This window comes from Aotus nancymaae, unplaced genomic scaffold (genome assembly GCF_030222135.1).
Source record: "Aotus nancymaae isolate 86718 unplaced genomic scaffold, 86718_ANA_hifiasm-v0.15.2.pri h1tg000022l_1, whole genome shotgun sequence".
In the NCBI taxonomy this organism is placed as follows: Eukaryota; Metazoa; Chordata; class Mammalia; order Primates; family Aotidae; genus Aotus; species Aotus nancymaae.
The window spans coordinates 32,986,963-33,014,115 of NW_026988435.1; the positions used below are offsets into that span (position 1 = coordinate 32,986,963).

The 27,153-nt window shown below is 38.2% G+C and overlaps 1 protein-coding gene across 7 annotated transcripts in view; it reads right to left on the bottom strand.

Moving 5' to 3' along the window:
* GRIK1 (glutamate ionotropic receptor kainate type subunit 1) overlaps positions 1 to 27,153 on the bottom strand; it is a 391,291-nt gene that overhangs the window by 103,431 nt on the left and 260,707 nt on the right. For all 7 annotated transcript variants that reach the window (XM_012446637.3, XM_012446602.3, XM_012446619.3 and 4 more), the window contains exons 5-6: positions 12,051 to 12,104; positions 7,735 to 7,908 (exon numbers count right to left, since the gene is read on the bottom strand). In XM_012446637.3, the coding sequence (XP_012302060.1) occupies positions 7,735 to 7,908; positions 12,051 to 12,104 (228 nt within the window). The remainder of the gene's footprint in view (positions 1 to 7,734; positions 7,909 to 12,050; positions 12,105 to 27,153) is intronic.

Sequence of the window (27,153 nt, forward strand, 5' to 3'; positions counted from 1 at the left end):
AATTCCACCTTTGCTTACCTTTCTTTACCTGCATAATCACTCTCCCTGCTTCCATAGCTCTCACCTATCCTATCTCAAAGGCCATTTATTCTTCAGCCAGGTAGTTTTCACTCTCCAATAGCTATTTTTCTCCAATATAATACCTCACACTCCAGAGTAAATTGAAATCATAACTCTGCTTTGTTTCGAGTTCTTTATAAAGCAATCCAGATCAGTCACAATAGACTTGATTCAAGGAACAAATATTTTATGAAGTGTCTTCTATGTTAAGCACAGTGTTAAGATCAACTACCATGAGCTAGAAGCTACTAAAGCTCAAAGTTGCAATATCAGATTTGTTTCTCAACATTTGTCTGTATCTATTTATCTATTTATCTATTTACTGGTTTATATTTGGTAGAAAGAAACAGCTACAATCATTAACAGGCAATTTCTAGATAAGGATACTAGTGTTGGTCACTTTCATTTACCAGAGTCAAGAAGGTCATAGTCATGGAATGAAACTCAACAGCAAGTTTTGAGAGACCCTCTGAAGAGCAGACACGTGTAACTTGCTCAGAACATGCCTCCTCTTGCCAGCATGTGCTTTCTTGATAGAGACTGAAACAAGTCAGTCATTCCTTTTGGGAGGCTGGGCATCTCGTTCTTCTCTTCCTCATAAAATTCCTCTCACTTGCAAACTTTTGCATAATACTTACAGCATTTTATAAAATACACTTCCCTGTGGTTTCCTTTAGGGATGAAATCTTATAATACCCTTGCATTTTACTTGAGGGATTCATTGCAACTTCAAATACATTAGCTTATTTGAAATTCTCAACAAGTCTTCAAAATAAGCAGAAGAGATAAAGCTATTACGTGAGAAAACTTACTTAGAGGTGGAGGGACACACACATACACACACACATACACACACACACCCCCTCATAGTGAGAAATCCCAGAGATGTTATTACATTCTGCTTATTACTTCTGGAGAGTAATAAGGATTTATATACATAGCTAATCATTTGCAGAGTTGAACCTAGAATCCAGGTCACAGAATCATAGAATGAAAATTATCATATGGTTTTCCAAAATTGGTTGATTCATTCAACATATACTATGCATTGATTGCTCATGTCTTGGAGGAGGAAAGAGAGGACAGGGGTTACTATGTCTCGCAATTCTATCAGTCTTTGAGGTCACAGAATAGCTCTACTTATTATTCTGTACAATTTTTATCATTGTCCTGGGTCTTTATATCTATTTTTTGATAAGTACATCAGTTTTCTGGAGGCAGAAACTGCTCAAGTTTAAGTTAGCTTTGGTGGCTAACATGATTCTTGACACATAAAAGTTGTTTAAACATGTTCACTGGATAAATTAATATTACTTAATTCTTTAAAATGAAATTTATGTTTGTGAGAACTGTATAATTGCAAGGTTTTAAGATGTAGTTTTAAGAAAAAATATTTTATGCATTTTTATGTAATTGACATACAGTTATATGGGTGGTAGCAGTAATTTCTAAAGCTAAAAAATGTTTTCATCATTTAAGTTCAAGACTTACACAATCTACTTTGTAGATGAGAAAACTAAGGCTCATGGAAATTGACTGGTATAAGGCTACTCCATAATCAATTTCATGACCAGGGTTTGAGCCTGCACCTGCTTGATTCTAGCACCCATGATCTTTACCACTGTGCTGTACTAATTCTGTTTAAAATGAGGAAATTAAGCTACTGGCAGATTGAGACTTTTTGAAATGCAATCAATAACAATAGCTGACATTTATCGAGCACTTATGATATGTCATGTGCTGTTCTAAATCCTTCGCAAACATTAAATTTTGACTATAACCTTTATTCTTTTACAGATAAAAAAATAAAAATATTAAAAGGGATCCCCAAACTCATGGTGGGATGGGCAATATTCAAACCCACGAAATTGGTGATGGAGCTGTGCTGCCATAAAGCTGTGCTGCCTCTAAATCAAGTTATCAGTCTGACGATTTAATAGTCACAATAACAGTTCAGTAATGGTTAATATTCACTGTTAATTTACTATGTGCCAGGCACTATAATCACTGTACATATGTCATCTTCTTAATTACTAAAATTAAACTTTTGAAATAGGCATACAGGCAGAGAAATTGAGGCTTGTGGAGGTAGAATAACTTGCCTGCAATTTTGTAGCCATTAAGGGAAGGAGTGAGAATTCTAATTCAGGATGTAAACTCAGATTTCAGCTCACAACCATAGCCACATGCTATGGTGACTTGGACTTTTTTTTATCAATAGGATATACTTTTTTTGAAAATTTGTATGTGTATTCATTAGCTCACTGAATCACCAATTTGATAGAGAAGTTATAAGGACTGGAATTCTAATACTCTGGCTTTTCCATAAACCTAGTTTAGAAAAGATGGACATTCTTTCTCAAGGCTGGATGCATATTGGGAAGGGCAATAAAATGATTCAAAATTATAGTTCTAATCTGTGCCCTTCAATCCAAAGAAGAAAATTATTTATTCTAAAAAATATGCTACTCCTTGAAATACAATGTTTTCTTAGACGGAGAAAATGTCTACACTAACTGTTTTATAGCGCTAATAAACTGCCACTGATTTTCCTCCCCCTTTCAGTTTTGTGCTTGAGGCCTGCTTACTGAATGACTGTTGTCATTTTAGGTAATAGGTAATGTAATAGAAACTGGCCTGTTTCAAATTTTCTTCTTCCAAATGTGTTTATGTTCACATTTTAATATATCTAAAGCTTGGGTGAAATCACATTGTTCAATGACCCTAAGAAAATCTTTTTACCGCAACGTGAACCATGAAATAAGCATATTGAAAGCATACTTCTCCCCAGTACATAATGTTCTGGTTATTACAACAATGTGCAGTAAAGGATTAACTCACCAGGTTTGGGATACTCAGACATTGCACATTCCAAAGAGAGGACTGGCCCCTTGACTGGCTCTTGAGAGATAACCTTTAACTCCTTGGAATATTCCAATAAGAGTGTTATTGTATTCCTGGTGTCCTGGGCAACATCAGATAGTTTGTGCTGAAAATATGAATTACGATGAATGCCTATTTTTGTTGGCCTAGGGCTCTGGGTCATGCTGTATCAATTTGATCTCTTGAAAGGCTGGATACTAAGTAACCAAGGCCAGCTATATGGGAGCTCCATGCCTATATGACCAAGCATCCCAATAAAAAACATGGACCCCAAGGCTTGGGTGAACTTCCCTGGTTGGCAATACTTTCTACTTGTCATAGACCATTGCTGAGGAGTAAGTGCTGTTCATGCAACTCTACTGGGAGAGGATACTTGGAAGTTCATGCTTTTCCTGTGTGAACCCTCTGTCACTTTTTCCTTCACTGACTTTACTCTGTCTTTGTTTGCTATAAATCTGTCATTGTGAGTGTAACAGATTTTCTGAGTTCTGTGAGTCCTTCTAGCAAATCATCAAATCTGAAGATGGTCTTGAGGACTCCTAACATAAGCCAGTGAGATGCCACCTCATCTTAGAGACAAGGACTAACAACACTATATGGGCTTAGAGAGTCCCCATACTTTGCTGCCTGCATGCTATATAATTGTTGCTGGAAATAGCTGGAGGAGGTTAGGGTACTGAAGAGAGACCTAATCTTCAGAGATTGAGTGGGCTGGTGATACAGTCACGTAGGTCCCAGTCAAGAGTCCATCTTGGGCTATATGTGCAAGCTAAGGAATGTGTTACTTGGAAACACATGGAATTCTGCCATGGTATTTCAGAATGTCTCTTGTTCTTTTATTGACTAAAAATTGGCTAAACATCAGATATCATCAAGTAAATTCAATTCTGTGTCCTAGAGGCTTTGCATATGTAATCTAGTTTAATCTGTAGAGTAACACTGGAAGGCGTTATTGTACAGATTTGCAGACGAGCAAGCAAACTGAGAGAGGTTAAGTAACTTGCTCGGGTCACTTAGAAGACATAGCCAGGACTTAACCCCAGGCTTTTATTATCTGGGAAGATTTTGCTTTTTGTACTAAATCCAGCTGCCTATTTTCTTTCATCACTGGAGTAGCAGTGGATGTACAAGGTGGGAGCTCCAGGATGTTTTCCCTATGGGTCATGATTAAGGGAAATGTTTACAGGTGAGAGAGCAGGATAAGGCTACTGACTTAACTTTATGCTGTGAGTGGATGTGAGGAACTGGAAAGGCAGATGAAAGATCAATGTTTTGTTGTTCCCACGACTCTTGTGCGGTGTTGACTCATAAACAACTTTGGTCCACAGAGAAGAACCCATTTGAGAATGAGTCCTCCTATATTACCCCAGTCTATCCAAAAGCCAAAGGGTCGAATCAGTTCAAGTGCTGAGAAAAATTTAAATGTATAAAAGGGAACAAAGTAGATTTTATAAAAATCACCCTGAACTTCTGTTAATTCTGTTAATTAACACTTCGGTTGATAAAAAACTTTCTTTTTGTATTCTCAAGATTTTTTTAATAACCAGTTTCATTGTTTATGAACTTGGCTGACTTAACAACTTTCTTAATAACTTAATTTTAACCTAATTTTTAAAGGCAACTTTCTTCTTTAATTAATTGTATTGTTTTTAAGTCTGGTGTCAAGGTTTTTTGGACATGGGTATGACTGATTTGAATGTTTTGATATTATCATATTATTTGAGGATTTTTTAGTGTATGAAATTCTAAGAAATGCTTAATAATTAAAAATATTAAAGAGAAAAATAGATAATTGGGTGGGAAATCAAAATACATGCATTTTCCTTATGCTTTTTTCTAATTCCTGTATTCATCCATATATGTATGCACCACACACAAAAATATGACTATGAACAGCTTATAGGGAAATTCACCTTGAAGAATAGTGGAATGATGCATATGATTTCAGAGAATGCAATTCTATTATAGTAATAGCATTGTTTAAACATTAAAAGTGGCCAGTCTGTGACGAATTTTCTAAAAACACTATATTTTAAAGTAATCTCTATTTTACTAATCATGCACATTCACATATTTCTTATTTATAGGAACTCTCTTTGCACTTTTATGAGACTATTTCAGGGCTACCTAAATATTTTTCATTTAACATCTTCAGTTTTAGTAGAATCTTATTTCTTATTTATTTAGCACATTAATTTCTTTATTAAATACTTGTTTATTGGTGTACCTTGCACTGGACCTTTTCTAGTGTTGGAGAGAAAGCAGAGCACAAAAGCACAAAGCCTTTTTTTCATAAAAGACACTTTTATGAAGTGTCTATTCTTGTAGGGGAAAGTACTGAACAAACAAATCAAAATATAACAAGTCAGGAGCAATGAGGAAAACAAAAACAGGTCAGAGAAGAGAGAAAAAAACCAGGGAGATGCTACTATACTAGACAGGGAGTCATGGAGGCTCTGTCTGGTGAAGTGCCATTTGGGCAGCCTGGATAGGTAAGGTTCCTAGGCAGGGGCGGTGCGGGGGGCAACAAGTGCTTGACATGCAAGAATGAAAGAAGGGCAGGGTCTGCCATGTGGACCCAATAGAATTGGAACCAAAGGACATTTTATCTTTAAGGTGGAAAAGAAAGAGTTTGGATAGAAGCAACTTGACAGCAAAGATTTGTTAGCATTGGGCCTGGGGTTGGGGTCATAAGTGTGCTCTTTTGGTTTAACTATTGGTCAACTGGATGTCCTTTTATGACATTCACCTCTGAATGACACAGGTTCCACATTCCCAAAGTAACCACATCCAGGAGAAACAGAATGAAAATGGTCAAGTGCAAAACAAACTCTTTGGATAAAAAGAGGTAAATATTATGCTTCATATAATTTCAAAGTTATTATCTGCATGACTGTTGGATCCAACTCCTCCTGGCCCCTGTGTCCTATCACTTCTTTAAAAAACTAGTATGGACATGGCCTGATATATTTAATAGTTACTCTACCCACGTTTACAGCACCTTAGTGAGCCACCCTCTTCTGCTCTGGTAAATCCACACTTTCCTTTTGATGGTTTATTATAATAATAACTAAAAGAACAGAGCCTACAAACCCCTCTCTTAGTTGGGATGACAGTAAAAATCTTCAGGCAGACCAGGTCCTCCTTTCATCCATTGGGACTCTGCCTTGTCACACTTCCTGCCCCTGGGACTACCGTTAGCCCAGGCCACCAGCCACAGCCCTAGGGTAGCAGCATCACCTCATGCTCAGCCTGATTCCACATGAATTGCATAGCTCTGTCTCCTTTGTTAGATGATCTTCCTCATCTCAGTCAATACGTACAAACTGTTTTGTCAGCTCAGAATAATTGAACACACAGACTTTTTTTCTTTGTAAATTAAGCCATACTTATGATGAATATTTAATGTTTGGCATAAATCCACAATCTGTGTTAACATAGCTTCAAACTGTAACTCTTTTAGTGGTACATACCAAACACAGGTAAAAATGATATGAGATCTCATCCTGTGATTGAAATTTCACTGGAGGAATGGGCAGATAATTTGGAACCATATTTGGACTCACTGAAATTATAAATCCAAGAGGAAGAAGAGAAAGATCTATCTATCAGCAAGCTTCTCCTTCTGTCTCTGGTGTTCCCTCTCCCTTTCAGAAATCTAGTATCTCCCTGGATATTCTCTACTTGTTCCTATTCAAAGAAATGTTTCAAATCATCCCAAGGCTCGTTTGTACCAAGATGCTTTCCATCATTATCTCTCAGTTCACTTTGAATATTTTAAAAGTTGTTTCAGGTTTGAAAAACAGTCAGGGAGCCTGAACATAGAATCATCCAGAACCACTTAATTCATTCATTTATTTCTTAGTTTTCATTTGTTCCTCATAAGAAAAAAGAAAAAAAATCCCCAGTTCTCTGTGAGATGATAGGTAAATTGCATCTTAAAAGTGAGAGTGCTTCTCCTGATGATAGGAATGGATAATAAAATACCATGCCAATTTAAAATGGTATTACCGGCCTGCATTCCACACTATCTTTCCCCTTAGATGGCTCCTACACAGGAAGCATTTTTAAAAAATTATTTCCTGCTATTTTCTTCAGCACCCAGGGAGCTTCATTAGAGAAATAAAGTGAAGGGAGGTGCATTTGACAACAAGAGACAAATGATGTTAAGGAGAAGCTCTCTGATGAGGCAGTTCGCAATTTATCTGTTCAGCAGAGTATCTCTGACTTGTCAGCAGGCAGGTCTGGCATCTACTTCAAGAGCGACATATGGCTGGTATTAAACACTGTCAGTTCTGCAGAGGTGAGCCTACACACATCCAGGACAGGAAGACATGAATACACCGACTGTTTGTAAATCCAGCATTTCTCCACATTGCCTCTACTTGCTGAAATGTGGCAGAAGTAAGCAACACAAACTGGTTCTGCGAAACTCACAGATAGGTTGTTCCTCCTCTTCCCCAGCAGCCACCTTCCCCTCAATCACATTCCTAGAGTAAAACGCTCTTCACTTGTCCTTGCAGTGGTTTGGCTGATAATGGTGGCTACTCTTGTTAAGATTTTATTTTTATCTGGGGCAAGTACATCCAGGAAGCTAAAAATAGCAGTTTTTGCTAGTCGCCAGTCACAGCCTTTCAAATTACCTAAAAAGCATACTCTATTTTCTCTAACGCAAGTCAAGGCACCCACTGTAACACTTGTCTCTAACATTTTAAAGACACATGAGCTCTTAATCTAGCCCCCAAGGAATTCAAATATTGTCGCAAATAATTTTATTTTAAAATGACTTACTGTCATCATGCCATCCAAAAGGCCAGTCTCGGGCCTGGGTGGGGCCTGCAGTCTCTCCATGGACCACTTCTCAATGATGGATGACACATGAGGGTTGTCGATGTTAAGGAGCCGAAACCCGGTCATGTTTACACCGCTGTACCTATAGAGTTCCAGATCTAAAGCAAATAAGTCCTGTGTAGCATGAAAAAGGAGAAAAGTGGAAAAGAATTCACATTTTCATGTTTTTTATGCAAAATAAAATTAATGGTTGCAGCAGCAACTAATACGGTGGTACCTCTCATCTGTGGTTTTGTGGTTCGTAGTGTCAGTTACCTGACTGGACCATGTTAAATGGAAAACTTCAGAAATAAGCAATTCATAATTTAAAAATTGCACACCATTCTGAGTAGCATGAGGAAATCTTGAGCTGTCCCATGCAGTCCTGCCTGGGACATGAATTATCCACACTATTGATGCCACCTGCCCATCAGTCACTTAATAGCTGTCTCAGTTATCAGGTCGACAATTGTGGTATGGAAGTGCTTTGTTAAGTTACCCTTATGCTTCAAATGGTCCCATACTGCAAGAGTATTGTGCCTAATTTATAAATTGAGCTTTATCCTAAGTATGCACATCTAGGAAAAACATAATCTATATGGAGTTTGGCACCATCCTAGATTTTGTGCATCTATTGGAGGTCTCAGAACATATCCCCATTGGATAAAGGAGGACTGCTCTAGCTTAAAACAAAAGTGGCAGCCATATCACACTATTTCAATAAAAGAACATTTCCCCATTGTTTTTCATTCACATGCTGTCCTAAAAATTCTAGGACATTAATCAGTTTTCATTTTCATCTATTTTATTTTTGCCATACTGTTAGAGTTTGTATAAGTCAACAAGAGGAATTTTGCTGTTGCTGATTAGTATGTCCTTGGGCATAGGATATCACATTCTAAAAAGCTAAAAATTCTGTTCGCAGTTTATAGCCTTTGGGGAATGGGAAAGAATATTTATTTCCATTTAGTTCAATGCTCTTATTTTACGGAAGAAGAAACTGAGGTTCTGAGTGGTGATGTGACCATAACAGGAATGAACCACTGGCAATACCTACTGTTCTCCATCAGGTCTTGCACCCCATGCTGTTCCAGGTCTTGCCCAAAGGCGAATTGGAAAACTGCATGTGCATTTGGCAGGAAAATCACTTCTGGCATAAAAAAATCATCTCCTGGCTTATTGAAAATAACTCATACTCATACAATGAGGGCATGAAGAATGTTCACTGAACATAGGCTCAGAATAGGAGCTGAAGGGTTCTCTTCAGAGAATATACTAGATCACAAGGCTGCATGGGTGCAAGAACATCTTAACAAGGGAAACCATTCCCTTTCAGACAAAGTTTCAGGAAAAAAAAGTTGAATTCCTCCTAATGTTTTCTATTACAGTTGAGGCTGGATGTAAACTAGAAGTTCTGAAATTGATTCACATTTAAGAAAGACTTATGTAATAATTTCAGCTTTTTCCTTATATAAAAAGATTATATTTAAAAAATTATCAGTGATCCCAGCACTTTGGGAGGCTGAGGTGGGCTGATGAGAAGGTCAAGAGATCGAGACCAGCCTGGCCAATAAGGTGAAATCACATCTCTACTAAAAATACAAAATTAGCTAGGCATGGTGGCACATGCCTGTAGTCACAGCTACTGAGGAGGCTGAGGCAGGAGAGTCGCTTCAACCTGGGAAATGGAGGTTGCAGTGAGCTGAGATCATGCCACTGCACTCCAGCCTGATGACAGAATGAGATTCCGTCTCAAAAAAAACCCAACTTTCAAAATAACATTTAACAGAAAAAATACTTCCATAAAAGTTTCCTAACAATGTAACCACTTTCTGAAAGTGCAATACAAGACAGTACGTTATTCGTGATGATTACAGGTACTGAAAAGAAGCAGCTTCAGAAACCCTTTGCGATTTGCATGTGCAGAAGACGCATACAAATTTGCTCTTTTGATGAACTCTCTCTTTCCCAAGATATCTTTGGATGAGGCATTAGAACTAAAGAGCACATCTCCATGCTCCTAGATTAACTTCAGAAATGGTGTACAATACTGCCTTTTAAAGCATTATATATTTTTTTCCTGAACACTAAATAACTATTTTTTTTCTTTAACTTTTATTAATACTCATGGGTAAGAATGGTGAGAATATAAAAGCCAACCAGGACAAAATGCAGATAAAATCAAAGGAAGAGGATGAAGGAAGCAAAGTTAAAGAAGATCCAGGAAAATTTGAGTCTGTTAGCACACTCAGTGGATAGAAAGAAAATTAACTCCAGTCTCAGGAGGTAAGACAGAAACTTCCAGAATGTACATGAATCTCCTCAGGGATTCAATAGTACATAGATTTAACATGCTAAAATGAAATACATTAAGCATGTGCAAAGTTAGATTGTCCTACAATTTAGGGTTTCTATGCAACAAAGAACGTTGGAAGTCCAAATTTCAATTTACTACATTCCCTTATACATGTAGAGTGAGTGTTACGGGTGAAGAGAAATAGAAGTGCACAACTTATTCATCCCTTATGGTCTCCATTGAGGACTAGCCTTGTTAGGTTCCATTGTTCATATTCTTTCTCAAATTTCTCCCAGCTCCAGCTGTGCACACCAGCTCTTCCAGGGTGTGCACAGCTGGGCTGGTAAAAAGTTCTGAGGCAGATAGCCATGCCATCTTGAGTAACACTTAGGTGTTCTTGGTGATGGGAAGAACCGTATTTGTGAGCAGAGTGAGCAGTTCCTAAGTTTCCTTCAGCTGTTCTTAAAGATGACATGATCAAGGAGCAGGAAGAGATCGGGCATGGTGGCTCACACCTGTAATCCCAGCACTTCGGGAGGCTGAGGTGGGTGGATCACCTGAGGTTGGGAGATTGAGACCAGCCTGACCAACATGGAGAGACCCCATCTCTACTAAAAATACAAAATTAGCCAGGTGTGGTGGCACATGCCTGTAATCCCAGCTACTCGGGAGGCTGAGGCAGGAGAATCGCTTGAACCCAGGAGACGGAGGTTGCAATGGGCCGAGATCACACCATTGCACTCCAACTTGGGCAACAAGAGCAAAACTCCATCTCAAAAAAAAAAGAAAGATGAAGAAGCTGGAAGAGGCAGATGGGAAGACCACAGAAACCTTAGTTCAGGAGGGGTTTCTACCCTGTACCCACTTCCACCCCATGCTCAATGGCAGTAATGATTTTGACAACTATCCCAAAGCATTCATTTCATGATGTCCTCTGCACCTCTTCATCCTCTCAGAGAGATGGATGAAGGGGTACAGAGGACATCATGAAATGAATGCTTTACTTACTGGAGTCAGAAATAGAATTTACTACTTCGGGTCATTATTCTAAATTATTTGAATTCCCCTACTCACTAGCTTGTCAGTTGCATTTCCTAAAATGGTACTGTTACTGAGTCCTCCAGAATCCAGGTTGAATTTAGCTGATACACTCTTACAGATTAGAAAAGGAGCTTGAATTTAGCTGATACACTCTTACAGATTAGAAAGGGAGCTTGAATTATCTGATACACTCTTACAGATTAGAAAGGGAGCTTGAATTTAGCTGATACAGTCTTACCTCTTACAGATTAGAAAGAGAGCTCTGTTTTTCTTCTCATGTAAGAAAGTGGAGTGTGCAAGTGTGTGGTTGGGGAGGTGGGGGCTGTCACGGACTTCTGAAATTGACTGAATGAAAGTTATCATATCATTTTGATTTGTTAAATACCCTAAATCATTCTTTATAATCAGATAGTCTCTCAAAATTTAAGATGTCCTGTGGTTTCTTTTGGATTTCTAAGGCTTAGGACCATGATTTTTCTTTATGGTGCAAAATATTTAATGTACAGAGTATCTTCAATACTCCCCTTTTTGAAGGTTTTTCAAACATCTGACAGGTAACCCTTGGCTAACCCAGCTATCTGCTGAACACAGGCAGGAAAGCCACATAAAATCAATGAATGCCAGACACACTTGGATGCACCTGCTAATGTATATAAAAATTGTAGATGATGCTTTTTTATGAATAGGTTTTACTTTGATAGTTTCTATTTAATGGAATTTTCATTTTAATTTCTTTCTAAATGCACATACATTGATGCTAGTTAGAAAAAAAAAGAAAGAAACCTACTGCTCAGCATTGCTGGATTTAGAGGATTCTTAGGAAAGTAAGGCAAGTCTCCATGACAATATCCTTCCTTGGACACTGGTGAGGCCGACTCTGAAATAACCATGTGAAGATGTTTCCTAACATGTGGAGTACATTTCTCCCAGATGCACTTACCAGGGTGGTGAAAAAGTAGTGATAGTACTCAGTCATCATGCCCATGAACAGAATCTGAAAAAGATAAATAGGGGGAAAGAATCAGGAACAGAATTATAATTAGAATTGGATAATTTATAGGGTGACTACAAAAGCCTGGGAACATAGAACAGGAAGGGTCCCTGGAAATTCACAGACTCAGCAGATCAGAATCCTGAGATCAATGAGTGGCTGGCGTGGAGCAAGGCCACTGACCTCCAGCCAACACTATTTCCATTACACACTGCTTGACTTACATCGAAGTAATGGGTCTGATGATCAAATGTAAAAATAGTTTGGGTCAGGCGCGGTGGTGCACGCCTTTAATCCAAGCACTTTGGAAGACCAAGGTGGGTGGATCACTTGAGGTCATGAGTTCGAGACCAGCTTGATCAACATGGTAAAACCCCATGTCTACTAAAAATACAATATTAGCTGGGTATGATGATGCATGCTTGTAATCCCAGCTACTCAGGAGTCTGAGGCAGGAGAATCACTTGAACCCAGGAGGCAGAGGTTTCAGTGAGCCAAGATTGCGCTATTGAGCTCCAGCCTGGGCAACAAGAGTGAAACTCCATTAAAAAAAAAACAAAATTGTTTATACTCAACAAATTTTATATTTGGAGTTGTCCATAATGCACAGGGTTTTGTCTTTCCCACTTTCCAAGTGTCTGAGCAATTTCATACTTAGAAATATATATTTTATTGATCTCCCTAACTTAGGACTTAGCATAATGCCACCCTCAGAGTACAACTCATTAAATGTTGAATTGGCAACACTGGTGTGTAGATATGTTTAAATTAAGATTTATAAATTAGTATATCTCTGAAACCTTTCTCTCTCCCCCTTTTCCACGAGTAGGAGAAGAGAGGATTCATTTATAGATAAAAGGATAGGGACTATTCTGGTCAATTCTGGATGCAAGTAAGAATCCCCTCTGGAAGTTTTTATATCAAAGATTCTTAGACTCCATCACAGGGACATTCTGAATTAGGATTTCTGAGAGTGTAGCCTGGATTTCTGCATTTCACAGCTGTGTTTGAAAATCACTGCTCTATGGAAAACATGCACATTTGCATTAAATAACAAGGACTTTTAGATCCTCAGTTGAAGAGATGAATTGAAAAGGTCTGGAGAAAGGCAATGCAAATTATCAGAGGTTCTGGAAGGTGCCTAAGATATGTGAACCAATGATTTTACATGAAAAGAAATAAGAAATAAAGAGGGTATTAGATGACATGAGCTTCATTAGGGAGGCTTTCCATCCCCTGTTAAGTGATAAGCATTTTTTTAAAACAACCATTTAATTATTTTTACTATTACATAATAGCATGAACACTAGTTCTACACTTCTCAACAATGTCTCTACTAACGTGAAAACCAGAGGAATATTTAGTGAAACTGTAATGTCATGAACGTAAGACAAATGACAGAAAACTCTCTCCATGAATCATCAGCCCACAGGATGTAAGTCACTCCCATGGTGACAACAAGACCAGGCACAGTAAAGGATTTTTTGAAAAAGGGTAGACTTGCTTTAGTGCCATCAATAACATTTAAAGCCATGCATGGTGAGGTCTTGTTAGCTGTTCTCTTATATCATTCGAGCATAAAGAGCTGGCCTGCCAGGGTCAGTCAGAAATCCTATTTTTCACTTTGGTCATTAGATAGTGTAATTGCAGCCAAGATTACCTCTTGAAAGGGAACTGGGCAAGTTTTATGTGAAGACATAGAGCTGGATACTAAGGTTTAAAATATTGTTTCTGAAACTGAAAATAGAACACAAAAGCATTTGAGTTTATAGCTTTTCACTTGGGTAAAATTTTTCTTTTTAAACATCATTATGGAGGCTTTGAATTCCTTGTTATGAGATATGCATTTTTTAAAAACAATCATTTAACTAATTATTTTTATTATTGTCTTTCAGAATTCCTGGAGGTAAATATTCATTTGATATGCCTTTTAGTGTTAGGAAAGAGATATGAAAATGCAGCAAATAAACAGCCAACAGGCCAGCTGTTATTGCAAAACGAACCCTGGGGTCCTCCAGGTACACATTTTATTTGCTATAGTAGAAAAATCCTGGTTCCTTTTCCTAGCTGTTTGCTTGCATTAGTGTTTCTGGTTCTTCCCTTGAATTTACTAGAAATTGAAATTAAGAAACAAGTCCAGTCATTGATCATCAGCCTGTCAGCTTTGTGGACACTCACCCAGGTGAATGAAAAACATCTAGATAAGAACAACAAAGTCAATAGCACCAAAGGCAGCGCTTTTAAAGCAGTTGTTCTTACAATGGTCTTTAAGCTGACTGAGGCCAGTACCCCATCGTCTAATTGCAGCATACTTTATAAATAAAAGGATTGCATTCCCATTTTGATTTTCTCTCGGCATGTTGGTATTTCAACTAAAAGTCATTAAGGGATTAAGAAAATGTCACATCAAAATAAATGTCAGTTTTAAAAATATGGGAAGTTTTCTAATAGTTCTTTGTAGAACTTACTTTTTCCTGAGAATGACTAGCTTCTTTGAATTTTAATACAGTACTTGTCTGCTGAACTGACCAAGTGGTGTTTATCTAGGTAGTATGTATACTTTACTAGGGCAGTATTGCTAGGAACCATCTCTGGCTTTATTTATTTGCAACAATTAATTTTTTTGGCACAAAACACATCATGTCACACATATTAAAATGTAATAAAGACAGCTATCAGTAGTGTTCATATGGATAGCATATTTCTCCAAATTGCTTCCAAGGCTGGAGTGCACTGGCATGATTTTGGCTCACTGCAGCCTCCACCTCCTGGGTTCAAGCGATTCTCCTGCCTCAGGCTCCTGAGTAGCTGGGATTGCAGGCATGCGCCACAACACCTAGCTAATTTTGTATTTTAGTAGAGATGGGGTTTCACCATGTTGGCCAGGTTGGCCTCAAACTCCTGACCTCAAGTGATCCTCCCACCTTGGCCTCCCAAAGTACTGGGATTACAGGTGTGAGCCACTGCGCCTGGTCAAAACTCATTTCTTAATGGAATTATTTGTATTAAACAACTTTTGACATTCTATCATTGACTTAGATTGACAAACAGTTAAAAACAACTCAGTCCTTTTGTTAACATTATGTATGTAAAATAGGTGGGGTGTTGAATATATATTGATTTAAGAAGATTCCTAGTGTGGACATCATCAGTACTGCTTTCCAGTTTTCCCACTCAAAGGGCACATACTAGGATTGCCTTTCCTAGTCTCTTGAGCTTGGGTGAGTGTATGTGCTCGTTCTAGCCAATGAAGTGGAGATGATTCTGACATATGTCACTCTCCAGATATCTCAGTTACCTAACATCATAGCATTGTTAGCAGTGCCAGAACAAGCTGTTCATTTTTGAGTAAATACATTTTTCTGTTTCAGGAATACTGCAAGTCATGTAAATGGTCTTGTTTACAACTTTGTTTTGATTGCTAGGAAGTTTAGGGTCAAAATTCTAGGTTTTCCATTGGCAACTAGACAGGATCACAGGGTATACATTTTATGTGTGCTAATGTCAACCAGCTTTATGTTTTTTTTACCTAGTTTTCTTCTTTGTGCCAACTCTCCTCCCCTTTAAAAACATTTATTGGTTTGTTTCAAATGTATTTTTCCAGGTGGCTCCAATTCTTTATAGAATAAAGATATTACAAATTAACAAATAATCATGATTGGGACAAGTCAAATAATTTTTCCCCATAAAAAGAGGTGGAACTCTTCAGATCTGATGTAGCTGAGTTGGGTTAGAGTAATGAAAAAAAGGTTTCTATCAAAACAGTTTTTTACCACTAACTCCAGTGATCACCATTGGTGGTAAATTCTAATCTATATTGTTACAGAATTAATTATAAGAACTCAAAAGACATCAATACCAAAAGACTTAAGCTCCTGCATACTTATGATATTACATTCCATCTAGATAACATAATCCTTAAATCAGCAAGAGGGAGGGTGGCTTGTACCTATTATAAATGCTTTCTTCCTATCATGCTACTGTACATGGAAATACCACAAAACTATTCCATTGTTTCAGTAGCTAAAAAATAATTACTTCTTTCTTTTATTTGCGGTAAATGGGTCATCAGAAGACAGAATAAAAACTCAGTGCCAGTGGGTGCAGTAGCTCACGCCTATAATCCCAGCATTTTGGGAGGCCAAGGTGGGCAGTCATCACCTGAGGTCGGGAGTTCAAGACCAGCCTGATCAACATGGAGAAATCCTGTCTCTACTAAAAATACAAAAAATTAGCCTGGCATGGTGACACATGCCTGTAATTCCAGCTACTTGGAAGGCTGAGGCAGGAGAATTGCTTGAATTTGGGAGGCAGAGGTTGCGGTGAGCCAAGATTGCACCATTGTACTCCAGCCTGGGTGACAAGAGGGAAACTCCCTCTCAAAAAAACAAAACAAAACAAAACTCAATGACGGCTGGCTCTTGAAAGGACAATTCTAAGGCCCCACTGTTATCAATATATCCTGGGACACAGTCACTGCTCATTGACAACCGTAATCCCACATTGGTCCAGCTGTTTTCTGGAGCTTTTGCAACAGAACTCTTATGACCTTGTTCACAGTGGTATTGACTTTCTTAGTCTAGCCTAGTTGTTCTTGGCAATGATGATCTCTTATATCTTGATGGGTGATGTTATCAAGAACAGTCTGCGCAGCACCATTTTAGTTTGTCTTGCGAGTCCTCAATGAAGTCTAAGTGAAGATGACCAAGATGTAGTTCACAGGGGTCTAACGGCTGTGGCTGGTGACAGAGTCATTCTATAAAATACATGGGAAGTCTTTGGCTCAGAGTCTTCCAACAACACGTGGAGGTATCTTAAAAAGCCTGCACCATATTTCAGTCTGATCATTTCCTGGAAGGCAATGCAGAGCTATGGAGACAGCAATGAAAAATTCCTCTCCACAAATTCTCAGCAGCCATCACTAAGGGAAATCCATATGTCACACATCATAGGCCTGCTACTACTATTGTGGTAACAGAAACTCAGAATAGAACCTGGAGTGCTCCCGAGCAATTTTGAGGTGTTCTTGTAATATTTATATGGTTTTTTATTACTGCTATTTTTTCATTGAAAAATAGGCATCTTGGAAGTTTATACTCACTAAGCTGAATTGTATTTCTCTTTTTATAGCCTTCTCAGTATCAGGATAAATTCTAAACCACCAGACATGGTTTGTAGTCAATGATTTCAAGTGAATAACTTCCAAATGTGTGAACACGTAATGTGGCTAAAATAATGGTTTGTACCTCAAGATAGAAATAAGTTTTTTTGCTACAGGAGTCTTCAGCAAACCAGCTAAATGATATCAAGTCTCAGAGCACAAATTGTGAGATGAAAGTTTGAGCTGCAGGATGTAGCTCTTTTCATTTGCTAACTGTAATATTTTAGGCTGCATCTATACTATCCTCTGAGCCAGATGCCTCTTTGGCCATGCAATTTTTATTGTTCATTATCAGTAGAACAAGGTCGATATAAGTCAGTCTTTAGATCAGTGTTTATTGCTATAGAAAATACATTCATGCCGCATTGAATGAATATAACTTACATTTACAAAAGTTACAATGGAATGTATAGAAAACAGCATTAGACCACAGAAAATCCTGATATACAGAAAGATACCTCTTTTATGGAGTAGGCTGAATAATGGTTCTCTAAAGATGTCCACATCCTAATTCCAGAACCAACTAATATGTTCCTTTACATGGAGACGGATTTTACAGATGTGATTAAATGAAAGATTTTTGAGATGGGGAGATTTCTGTGAGTTATCTAGGTGGGCCCAGTGTAATCAAAATGAAAACAGCAGGGTCTTGAGGCAGAGAAGGTGTACATGGAAATGTATGAATGGAAGCAGAGGGAAAGAGGGAGTGTGATCTGGAATGAGCATAGCCTCTGTAAGTCAGAAAAGGCAAGAAATTGCATTTTTCCCCAGAAGCTTCCATAAGGAAAGCAGCCCTGCTAACAATATGATTTTAGAATTCTGATCTCTAGAACTGCAAAAGAATATATTGTCTAAGCCACTAAATTTGGGATAATTTGTTACAGCAGCAATAGAAAGCCAGTGCATCTCATTTTCTCATCTTTCTGTGATTATGACGTGTGAAATTGCACAGCTTTGGTACATTAACATCAAAAACATGTATCAAGAGGAAGAAATGACTTTTTTTTGGGTTCGAGGTTGACAGCTTGCTAAATTTCTCTGTTTCCTCCATTTACTTACACATATTAACCATATGCATGTACACAGGTGATAAGCTAACCACAAGTCTAGGGTTTTTCCTTGCTTTTGAAAACTGTGCTATACTATTTATAAATCCAGCCCACTTTTCCCCTGCCTCCAAGCCAAACTAAAGACAATCAAAAGATATTCCACAAAGAGTTGATGAATTAAATAACTATACTATTTGGAAGTTCTTCTCAGTCTTAACTCCTTTATAAGCTTCTCTTCCTATAAGTATGGTCTGCAGGAGAAAGGAAGCTCATACTAACAGATATTAATAAGTGGAGTGGAACTCATTGGGGTTTAGTTTAGCTTAGAAGATGATCCGACTAGAAGAGCCAGATTGCATCAACCAGGTGCACAACAGATGAGATTATGCTATTTAAGGAGTACAGAGTGTTGAGAACAGAGCAGGAAAACATTTCCCATGGCAGAATGAAATAGGCAGTCTGGTAAATAGGAGAGAATGGAACTTTTGGGGCGACTACATGAACCTAAAAAATTACCTCTCTGCAACATCTAGGGGAAACTGGTGGAAAGATGATATGTAAGAGAGAATACAGGGGAAACGAATTTTAACAGCAAATTATTGAACAAAATCTAGGAGTTGGAAGTTAACAGAAAATGTGTTGAATTATTATCTACCCCAGATAATTCAGTGTAATCTTTTCATAATAAGCTTTGTTCATAATGATGTTAATGAAAGCTATACCTCAAATTTGCTTGAAAGTAACCTTTCGAAGGAGAGACAGGGTCATAGACATTACATCGTGGTCTTGCTGCTCTCACGAGATCTCTATTGCCCAGTAAATTCTTCATGAGTCTGTGGCCTGATCTTCACCTTTTTGGATGATTTGACTTTGTCAATTTATCTGAAAACTATCAGGCTTAGAAAATAATTTATATCAGTGCTTCTCAGTATATTATTAGAACCACCCAAAACTTCTCCAAAATACCAATGTCTGAGTCTTGTTCCTAAATATACTGATTTATTTTGTCTGGGGTATGTTTCAGGCACTGATAGTTATTAAAAACTCCCCAGGTGATATGTACAGCCAGTGCTGAGAACCACTGATTTATATTAAGCAAGTTCATATTTTTAAGCTACAACAATAATATTCACAGCTACTGCTTGCTGAGTGCCACAACATGATGTTCACTACAGTAACAGGTTCTTGACATTTAATTGGAAAGGAAGTGTTATTCCTGATTTACAGATTTGGGAGATAAAGCATAGTTATAGTATTTGAACGCAGGTTTGATTTCAATCCCGGAATCTTAAGACTTTATTAATTTATTAATTGATAATAGGAGGTGTAAGTGGCAGGAAAATTAATAATTTTGCACAAAATTCTTCTGGACTTTGAGAACCCAAATAAAAGCATATGGTCTTTTAAGACCAAAGTTAGAACCACAGGAGTTGAATCTTTATCTCAAGTAGGATGCATCAATCAACTCAACCGCGTTTGTTAAGTTTCCCATTTACCTGTGAGGGGGCCTCCTGTATAAATGCCGGACCCAGCTGTAAAAGGGCCTTCATTGGACGATGTTCCAGGGACTAGGAGGTGCTTCACTCCCAGTTCTTCCTCTGTAAGAATTCAGACCTACCTTGATCTGCTACTATGACATCCCTTGAGAGATTAGAATTAATTAGATACAGCTTTACTTGTGATTTTGAATCCCTTTAGGTCACATTTAGAAAGAACTTTAATCTCCTTAATGGAGTAAGAAAGGATAGTTTCTAAAAATTGGTTAACAGACTTTTTTTTTTGTGGCTAAAAGGGTATATTAGACATAATAGATATTTTTGTAACTAGATGTTATGATGGCAGTGGGGACAGGTATGGAGAACTAAGAAATGTGTCCTTTATTCTTAATGAAACATCAGGGGTGGGGAGGGTGGTACTCAGGAATTTCAAACATGGAGGTATAACATCAGATATTTTACTCAGAATGAATAGTGTTTGCGACTATCCAGGGTTGTTAGAAAGTAGGAGGGGAAAGGAACTTGTGACAGAGAGATCAGTTATGTTAGTATAGAAGGAAGACGATGAGAGACAGAGAAAAGGAGATTGAATCTGAAACATACTCCAAGGCAGAATCTCCACCGTTTGCTAACTAATGAATGTGAAAGGTGAGAGGGGGTAAAGTAGATTTATTGATTTCTTGGTTTCTAGTCACCAAGACAGGGACAGAGGAGGAGAAACTGGTTGGTTGGGGGAAGAATGAAGAAGATGCATTTAATTCTAGCATGAAAATGTGATAATATCAATTGAGATCTCAGGGAGACTTGGTATGTTACGCTGAGAGGAGGCTTGGAAACCACTGTCGTAATGTTAGTGCAGGGGGTGATGTAGTGATACAGAGTTAGAATTGGGAAACCAATTCCAAGAATTATATCACACCTGTAGTTTTGCCTAGACACGATACTACTGCTACTAATGACGACGATAATCTCTAAGTGGAATATTTTGTAGACTGGAGCTGAGCTTAATGCCTTACCTTTAAGCTATTGTCACATTTAAATTTTCTCAAATAATGTGACCTATGTACTAATACATTCCTTTTTTTGAGAAACAGAAAATAATGAATCATCGGGTCCTTCACTAAATAATGATCTCATCTAATACATTAGAGTTTTTAATGTTATTGCAATTCCCCTTTTACCCCAGAAGATCCTTTGGCAAATAGAACTCTATGTGCCGTAAAACAAACAAACAAACGAACACAAAACCACCAGCACATAGTTTGGCTGTATAAATGGTGAAAGTTACATTTCATAGGATCACTCTTATAGCAGAGAGGATTTGGCTAACAGTCATGGGAAAAGTAGAAAGGGTCCTTTTGATAAAATCTTGCATTTATGAAGGGTTGAGGAAGAAGTAGGTAGAGTTAACCCAGCAAAGTAATTTTTAAACCTTTAGTGTGCAGGCTTCTTGAGAAAAGCTGATGGACACTCCAACCCCCTTTCCACAAAAAAGGCACATCCAAGGCCATGCACACTCCTACGATTTTGAATCAAGCTGAAGTTCGTCAATCCAAGAAGCTTAAGACATGTCCTGACATAGACATCTCCAAATACTTTTCACAATTTCTTCTAAAGTACCCCTGCTGCCACTGCAAGGAACGTTTTTCTTATCCCCTGCTATAGTCCAATGTTGATATAGCTGGAATTAAGCATTAGAGCATTTACGGAACATATGCATATATGGTTTTTCTCATTTCCCAATTCAGGCTGAAGCAAATCTAAGTCCTTTCTTAAATCGACTTTTTGGAGGCCTTTGAGAATCCTCAATTGGATATCCTGGACACTAAGAATACGGGCAAATTGCACACACCTTTAGTAAATTGCTGGTTATTCACAGAGGTCAATTAATCCTTGTGCACGTTTAATAACATACTCATATCTGTGATCCGCTCCTTACAACTAAAACTAACTCTGTGTTCAGGGAATGTAAATAGATTTTCATATCAGCCTAGAGAAACATAATTAGGAAGAGAATGTACTGCCAAAATAATTATATAACATAGTACAAATTATCATCAAATTAGTATAAATTGAGATTCATCATTATTACATTGTCAGGATTTATCCAAAGTAATGAACCTATCAATTAACTGGCTCAATGACTATCAAAGGAACGGAGGAACTTTAAGAAAGAATGAACTGCTTAATTAATTTCCCATTTCTTTGAGAGCCTACTAAGTACAGGCAAGTTCTTTATATCTAAACGCTAGTAAGAGGATTCTTGGTCACATGTATGCATGGAAGCTCAGAGCTGATATAAATATTAACAATTTGATAATTTTATTTAGAGATGACGTGTCTGAGTTGAAGGGGTATCAACAGAATTTCTCCAAGTTGCCTGTTTAGAGGATGTGAGATACTTTGGTGATGTGAGCATCATACTCTGATCTGAAATTCCAGACCTGTCATTGAGTGTGGGACTTGAAGCCTCATTTTTCTCATTTATGACATAGATTATTTTGAGAGAAAAAGAGGCCATTGCAATCAAACACAGAGCATATTATGCATGCAGTAAATACCAAATAAATGGTATTCTATTAGGGAAAAAGCAGAGTTTGCAAATGGGTCTCCCAACTTTCAGTCTAAGATTCTAGTCACAGTCCCTCACTGACAGGAGCATACCAATATGACAAATCTGCACATGTAGCCCTGAACTAAAAACAAAAAATAAATAAAATTAAGTTTATTAATTAAAAAAAGAAAGTAACTGTGTGGTATCAGGACAATTTGCAAGCGTTGGATAATTTTACACTTATTCTATTTATTTTCAAGGTCTCTTTTTGCCTTAAGGGGGCAGAGATTTGGGTTTTTATTCTTGTTGTTGCTCCCACTGTTGTATCTCCAACACCTTCAATCAATGCTCAACAAATAAGTATTGAATGAAAGAATAAATTTCTCTACGGTATCCCTACCACATTCTCTACTTGGTCATGGGACGTTTGATATAATTATCATTTCTTAAGGAATTGTGTAAGGCTAGACATGATAGGATGTTTGAGAATAAAATGAAACCATTCAAGAAGTGCAAGGCTTAACTAAAATATGTTTCAGGTTGCAATAAGATGAGAATCAGTTGACATCTTATTGTATACAACAGTAGCAGAATAAGTTACCTTTCCTTTTCTTCCAAAGTCTGAGATAAGTTTCAAATTCCAGACTTGCCACTTGCTAGCTCTGTGACCTTGGGCAAGTGACAATATCTCTCTGAGCTCTGTTAGTTTCTTCTATACCAAATTTCCTTGTAAAAATTAAATGACTGATCCATTTAACCTGCTTAGCACAGTGCCAGCACATGGTAAGAGTTCTGTATCAAGTGGCCTCTAAGGTCTTCGGCCTATTCTATGTGTTTATGATGACAAAATGATTGACTTACAGATCTAACTTAGTGGGCACAGGTTTACAATCCCTTAGCATAGTGTGCCGTGCTTGACTTGATGTTTTCTATCATGAGAGATCACGGCTGATGATTGTTTCTGTCTTATCTAAACAAGGATGAAACCTATTTAACCATCTCTGTTTTCCATCATTCTAGCCACTGGGCACAACATATATGAGGAAAGAATCAACACACAAAATTATTTGATTAGCTAGCATTGCCATCGCACTTCCTAGCAGAGGAAAACCAGGCATAAAAAAAAAAAGGAAAACATGTTCTTCCCTGCCTTGTTTTTATGTTAATTGAAAGAGATAAAAACAGAAGGGTGGAGGGAAGAAAAAAAAAGCAAGAGCATGCAAATGTTGACAGGGGAAAATGCAGTATAGTTGTACAAACTATTTTGGTGCTGTTTTATGGAGACCAATGGCTCAATTATAGCTAAAAACTCATTGCCACTAGTGTTGTGGGAGAAGAAAACCTTCCTCAATTTGTTCATGTAAAGGAGACAGCAGGTTTCCTGAGTGGGAAACCATGTGTTCATGCTCACCTGCTAGCCATTCTCCAGCTCAGGAAATGAGTCCAGCCCCCAGGCAGCTTCCCAGTGACGGGAGCAAGGCAGTGCCACCTTGCTCTGCATCAGCAAACCATTAGGAATGGGTGCTTGAGAAAACAATTTGCTCACTCGATCCTACCATACTTAAAAGTTACTATGCAGTTCTCCAAAGAACCAAATTTATTTTCAGGAAGTGAAATCACAGGCTCAAATGCATTACATTTCTTAATAGTATAGGATTTCATAGCTGAATGAAGCCTTTCTTCCAGAGTAACAGAGGCACAGAGGAGTAACTCACCCACATGTGCCTGGCAGAGATGAGAGCATAGCAGACTCAGTGGAGTAGAAGAACGTATGATTTTGGGATGATTTATTGAAAGCATCTAGAACAGTTCTTGGCTCATTCATTCGTCTGGTTCATTTATCATTCAACAGAGTTGTACTGAACACTCATTATGTGTCAAATAATGTAGTAGGTGCTAGGGATTTTGGGGAAAAAGACAAAGAAGGCTTCTGTCCTCTTGCAACTTACAGTGTAGTAAGGGATAGGACAACACATGAGTACATGTCTTAATTCACTATGAATTTTATTGTGGTGATAGAGCAAACTAAGTAGAGTGAAGAAATGTAGCGAATGAGAAGGGAGCTCCCTCTCTTTTATCTCTCAAGAGATTTTCATGAAAACTTAGGTGGGACTAACTGGGAATTTAGAATGTTCCAGGATTTGGCAATTGCAAGTGCAGAGACTGTGATATGGGGAGAAAAGTGTGTGTCACGTGACCAGAAAGGATGTCTCTGAAATGGAGCAGCGGATACTGGAAGCCAGCAAGAAGGCTGGAGAGAGAGGCAAGGTCATGCAGGCCTTGGTGTTTTTATATTTATGTGTATGTTCAGTACATGGTAGATAAAATTACCTTAGCTTCAATTTTCTTTAAAATTTTTTAAATTATACTTAAGTTCTGGGGTACATGTGCAGATTGTGTAGGATTGTTACATAGGTATACACATGCCATGGTGGTTTGCTGCATCCATCTACCCGTCATCTACATTAGGTACTTCTCCTAATGTTATCAGCTTCAATTTTCATTTGCAAAACAAGAATAATACCAATCATATGAAAAGTTATTGGGTCACTTAAATGAGATGGTTGCTTAGCACCCAGCATCCTGCTAGGCACATGCCGGGAATTCCATATGTAGAGCTTTCTTGCCCTTTGCTTCATTCTTTAAATTCATCTCCTTTCAGCCACTCCCTCAGTGGAATCACACTCAGTATGAATAAGGGTATATATGAAGGATGGACAGTGAAGAGTCAGTGAAAGTGTAGTTGGACTTGGGGAAATGGGAGTGAGGAGGAGCAATGGTTTCCACACCAAAGGCAGGTTAAGGAGAGAGCATCATCTTTTTTTTTTTTTTTTTTTTTTTTTTTTTCCGAGACGGAGTTTCGCTCTTGTTACCCAGGCTGGAGTGCAATGGCGTGATCTCGGCTCACTGCAACCTCTGCCTCCTGGGTTCAGGCAATTCTCCTGCCTCAGCCTCCCGAGTAGCTGGGATTATAGGCACGCGCAACCATGCCCAGCTAATTTTTTTTTTGTATTAGTAGAGACGGGGTTTCACCATGTTGACCAGGATGGTCTCGATCTCTTGACCTCGTGATCCACCTGCCTCGGCCTCCCAAAGTGCTGGGATTACAGGCGTGAGCCACCGTGCCATCTTTTCAAAGCATCAGGACTCCTGCTGCAAGGTGGTGGGTGGAAAAGTTGGGGAGAGGACACATGCGACCTTTTGGTTTATGGAGAACTTTCCAACTGTAGAAATTCGTGAAGAAAGTTCATATGAAAGCCCCATCTTCTATGGCCTAATTAAGTCTTGACATTCAAATTTCAAACGAATTTTGGGGAAATAACTTCTCAGATTCTCATCATATAGTACTTGTTCAATATGAATAGAAATAATTAGTTTGCTGAAGTAATTAGCATGCCCAAGAATAACTAAAGACTTTTCCCCAATTTTTACTTTTAGATAAATGTTAAGTATCTTTAAAATGCCTTTGATTTCTTCTTTTCTTAAGAATCATTAGAAGGTGGGAAAATACAATAAAGGTAAAGGGAAAAGCAGGATAATGATGGAAAATGCACATAAAGAGAATGCCACATCGACCTGGCAGAGAAATGTTCTCGGCAGTGATTTTAGTTACCAAAACAGTAAAAGCTATTAATACTAATCTTATATAAAGAAGGCCAGCAGCATATGATTGTGTTTTTTCCAGACATTTCTGAAAGCCTACTTCAGAATAGTCATCCATTCTGCTTGAAGGTCCTTCAGAGTAAAGTAAGCACACCAGTTCTGAGATCAGGCAGTCCAGAGACCATATGGCAGCCCAGCCAGGCTCAGAGAGTAACCTTCTATGGGTCATTTATCCTGTCTGATCATCAGTTTCCTCACCTGGAAAGTGAGAATGCCAAACTTAACTTAGGGGGTTGTTTGAGATTGATGCTATAATTGTGTAGCATGCCAAGCACTTTCATTGGCACCTCTTAGGACCCTCAGTAAAAGAAGTAAGTCTCCTTCCTTTCCTTTTTTTGGGTAGAAGGATTAGTGGAATGAATGACAACCAGAATCAGTTCCCAGAACGCCTGAGTTCTCAGCCTCCCTGGGGAATCTCTTAGCAGACAAGTCTCTGTTTCTACAGGTTTTTCTCCAGGGCAAATGGAACAAGTTAAGCTAGATCACATAGAGTGCTTGGGCCTTTCTTTGATCAGAACAGAAAAGTCCTGAGTTCTCCAATATCCCCTTTCAAGCACAGCAGCCTCTGGAGGTTCCAATGAAGCCCCGTTAAACTGACCTGAGTCCTCTGTTGTTATTTCAAAAACAGTAGTTGCCCTTTTACATGCAATACGGTAGGAATATCATTTTAGGACCTTCAAAAAAGGGTTCTTATTACTGAAATGTTTCCACATTATTAGTCTAGAATGAAAACTGGATGAGCCATCTCTTTAGTGTCTTCCTCCAAGCCTCACAGCCACTGTTACCAATAAAATGATTAGGAAAAGCAAACACAGGATAAAACGTGATAAGAGAGAGGATGGAGAGAAAAATGTCTGTGTCAGTGACTGGCACAAAGCTGAACTAATCCTACTTCCCGCCGTCCCAGCTAGACATTTCTTGAGTGCCACTCTTAGATATTTTGCTTTTGTTTTTGTTTCATTGTCCTTTGAATGATGTAATCCCTAGGCTACTAGGAATGAGCCACTTTTTTTTTTTTTTAAATTGAGACATAGTTTTGCTCTTGTTATCCAGGCTGGAGTGCAATGGCACGATCTTGGCTCACCACAACCTCTGCCTCCTGGGTTCAAGCAATTCTCCTGCTTCAACC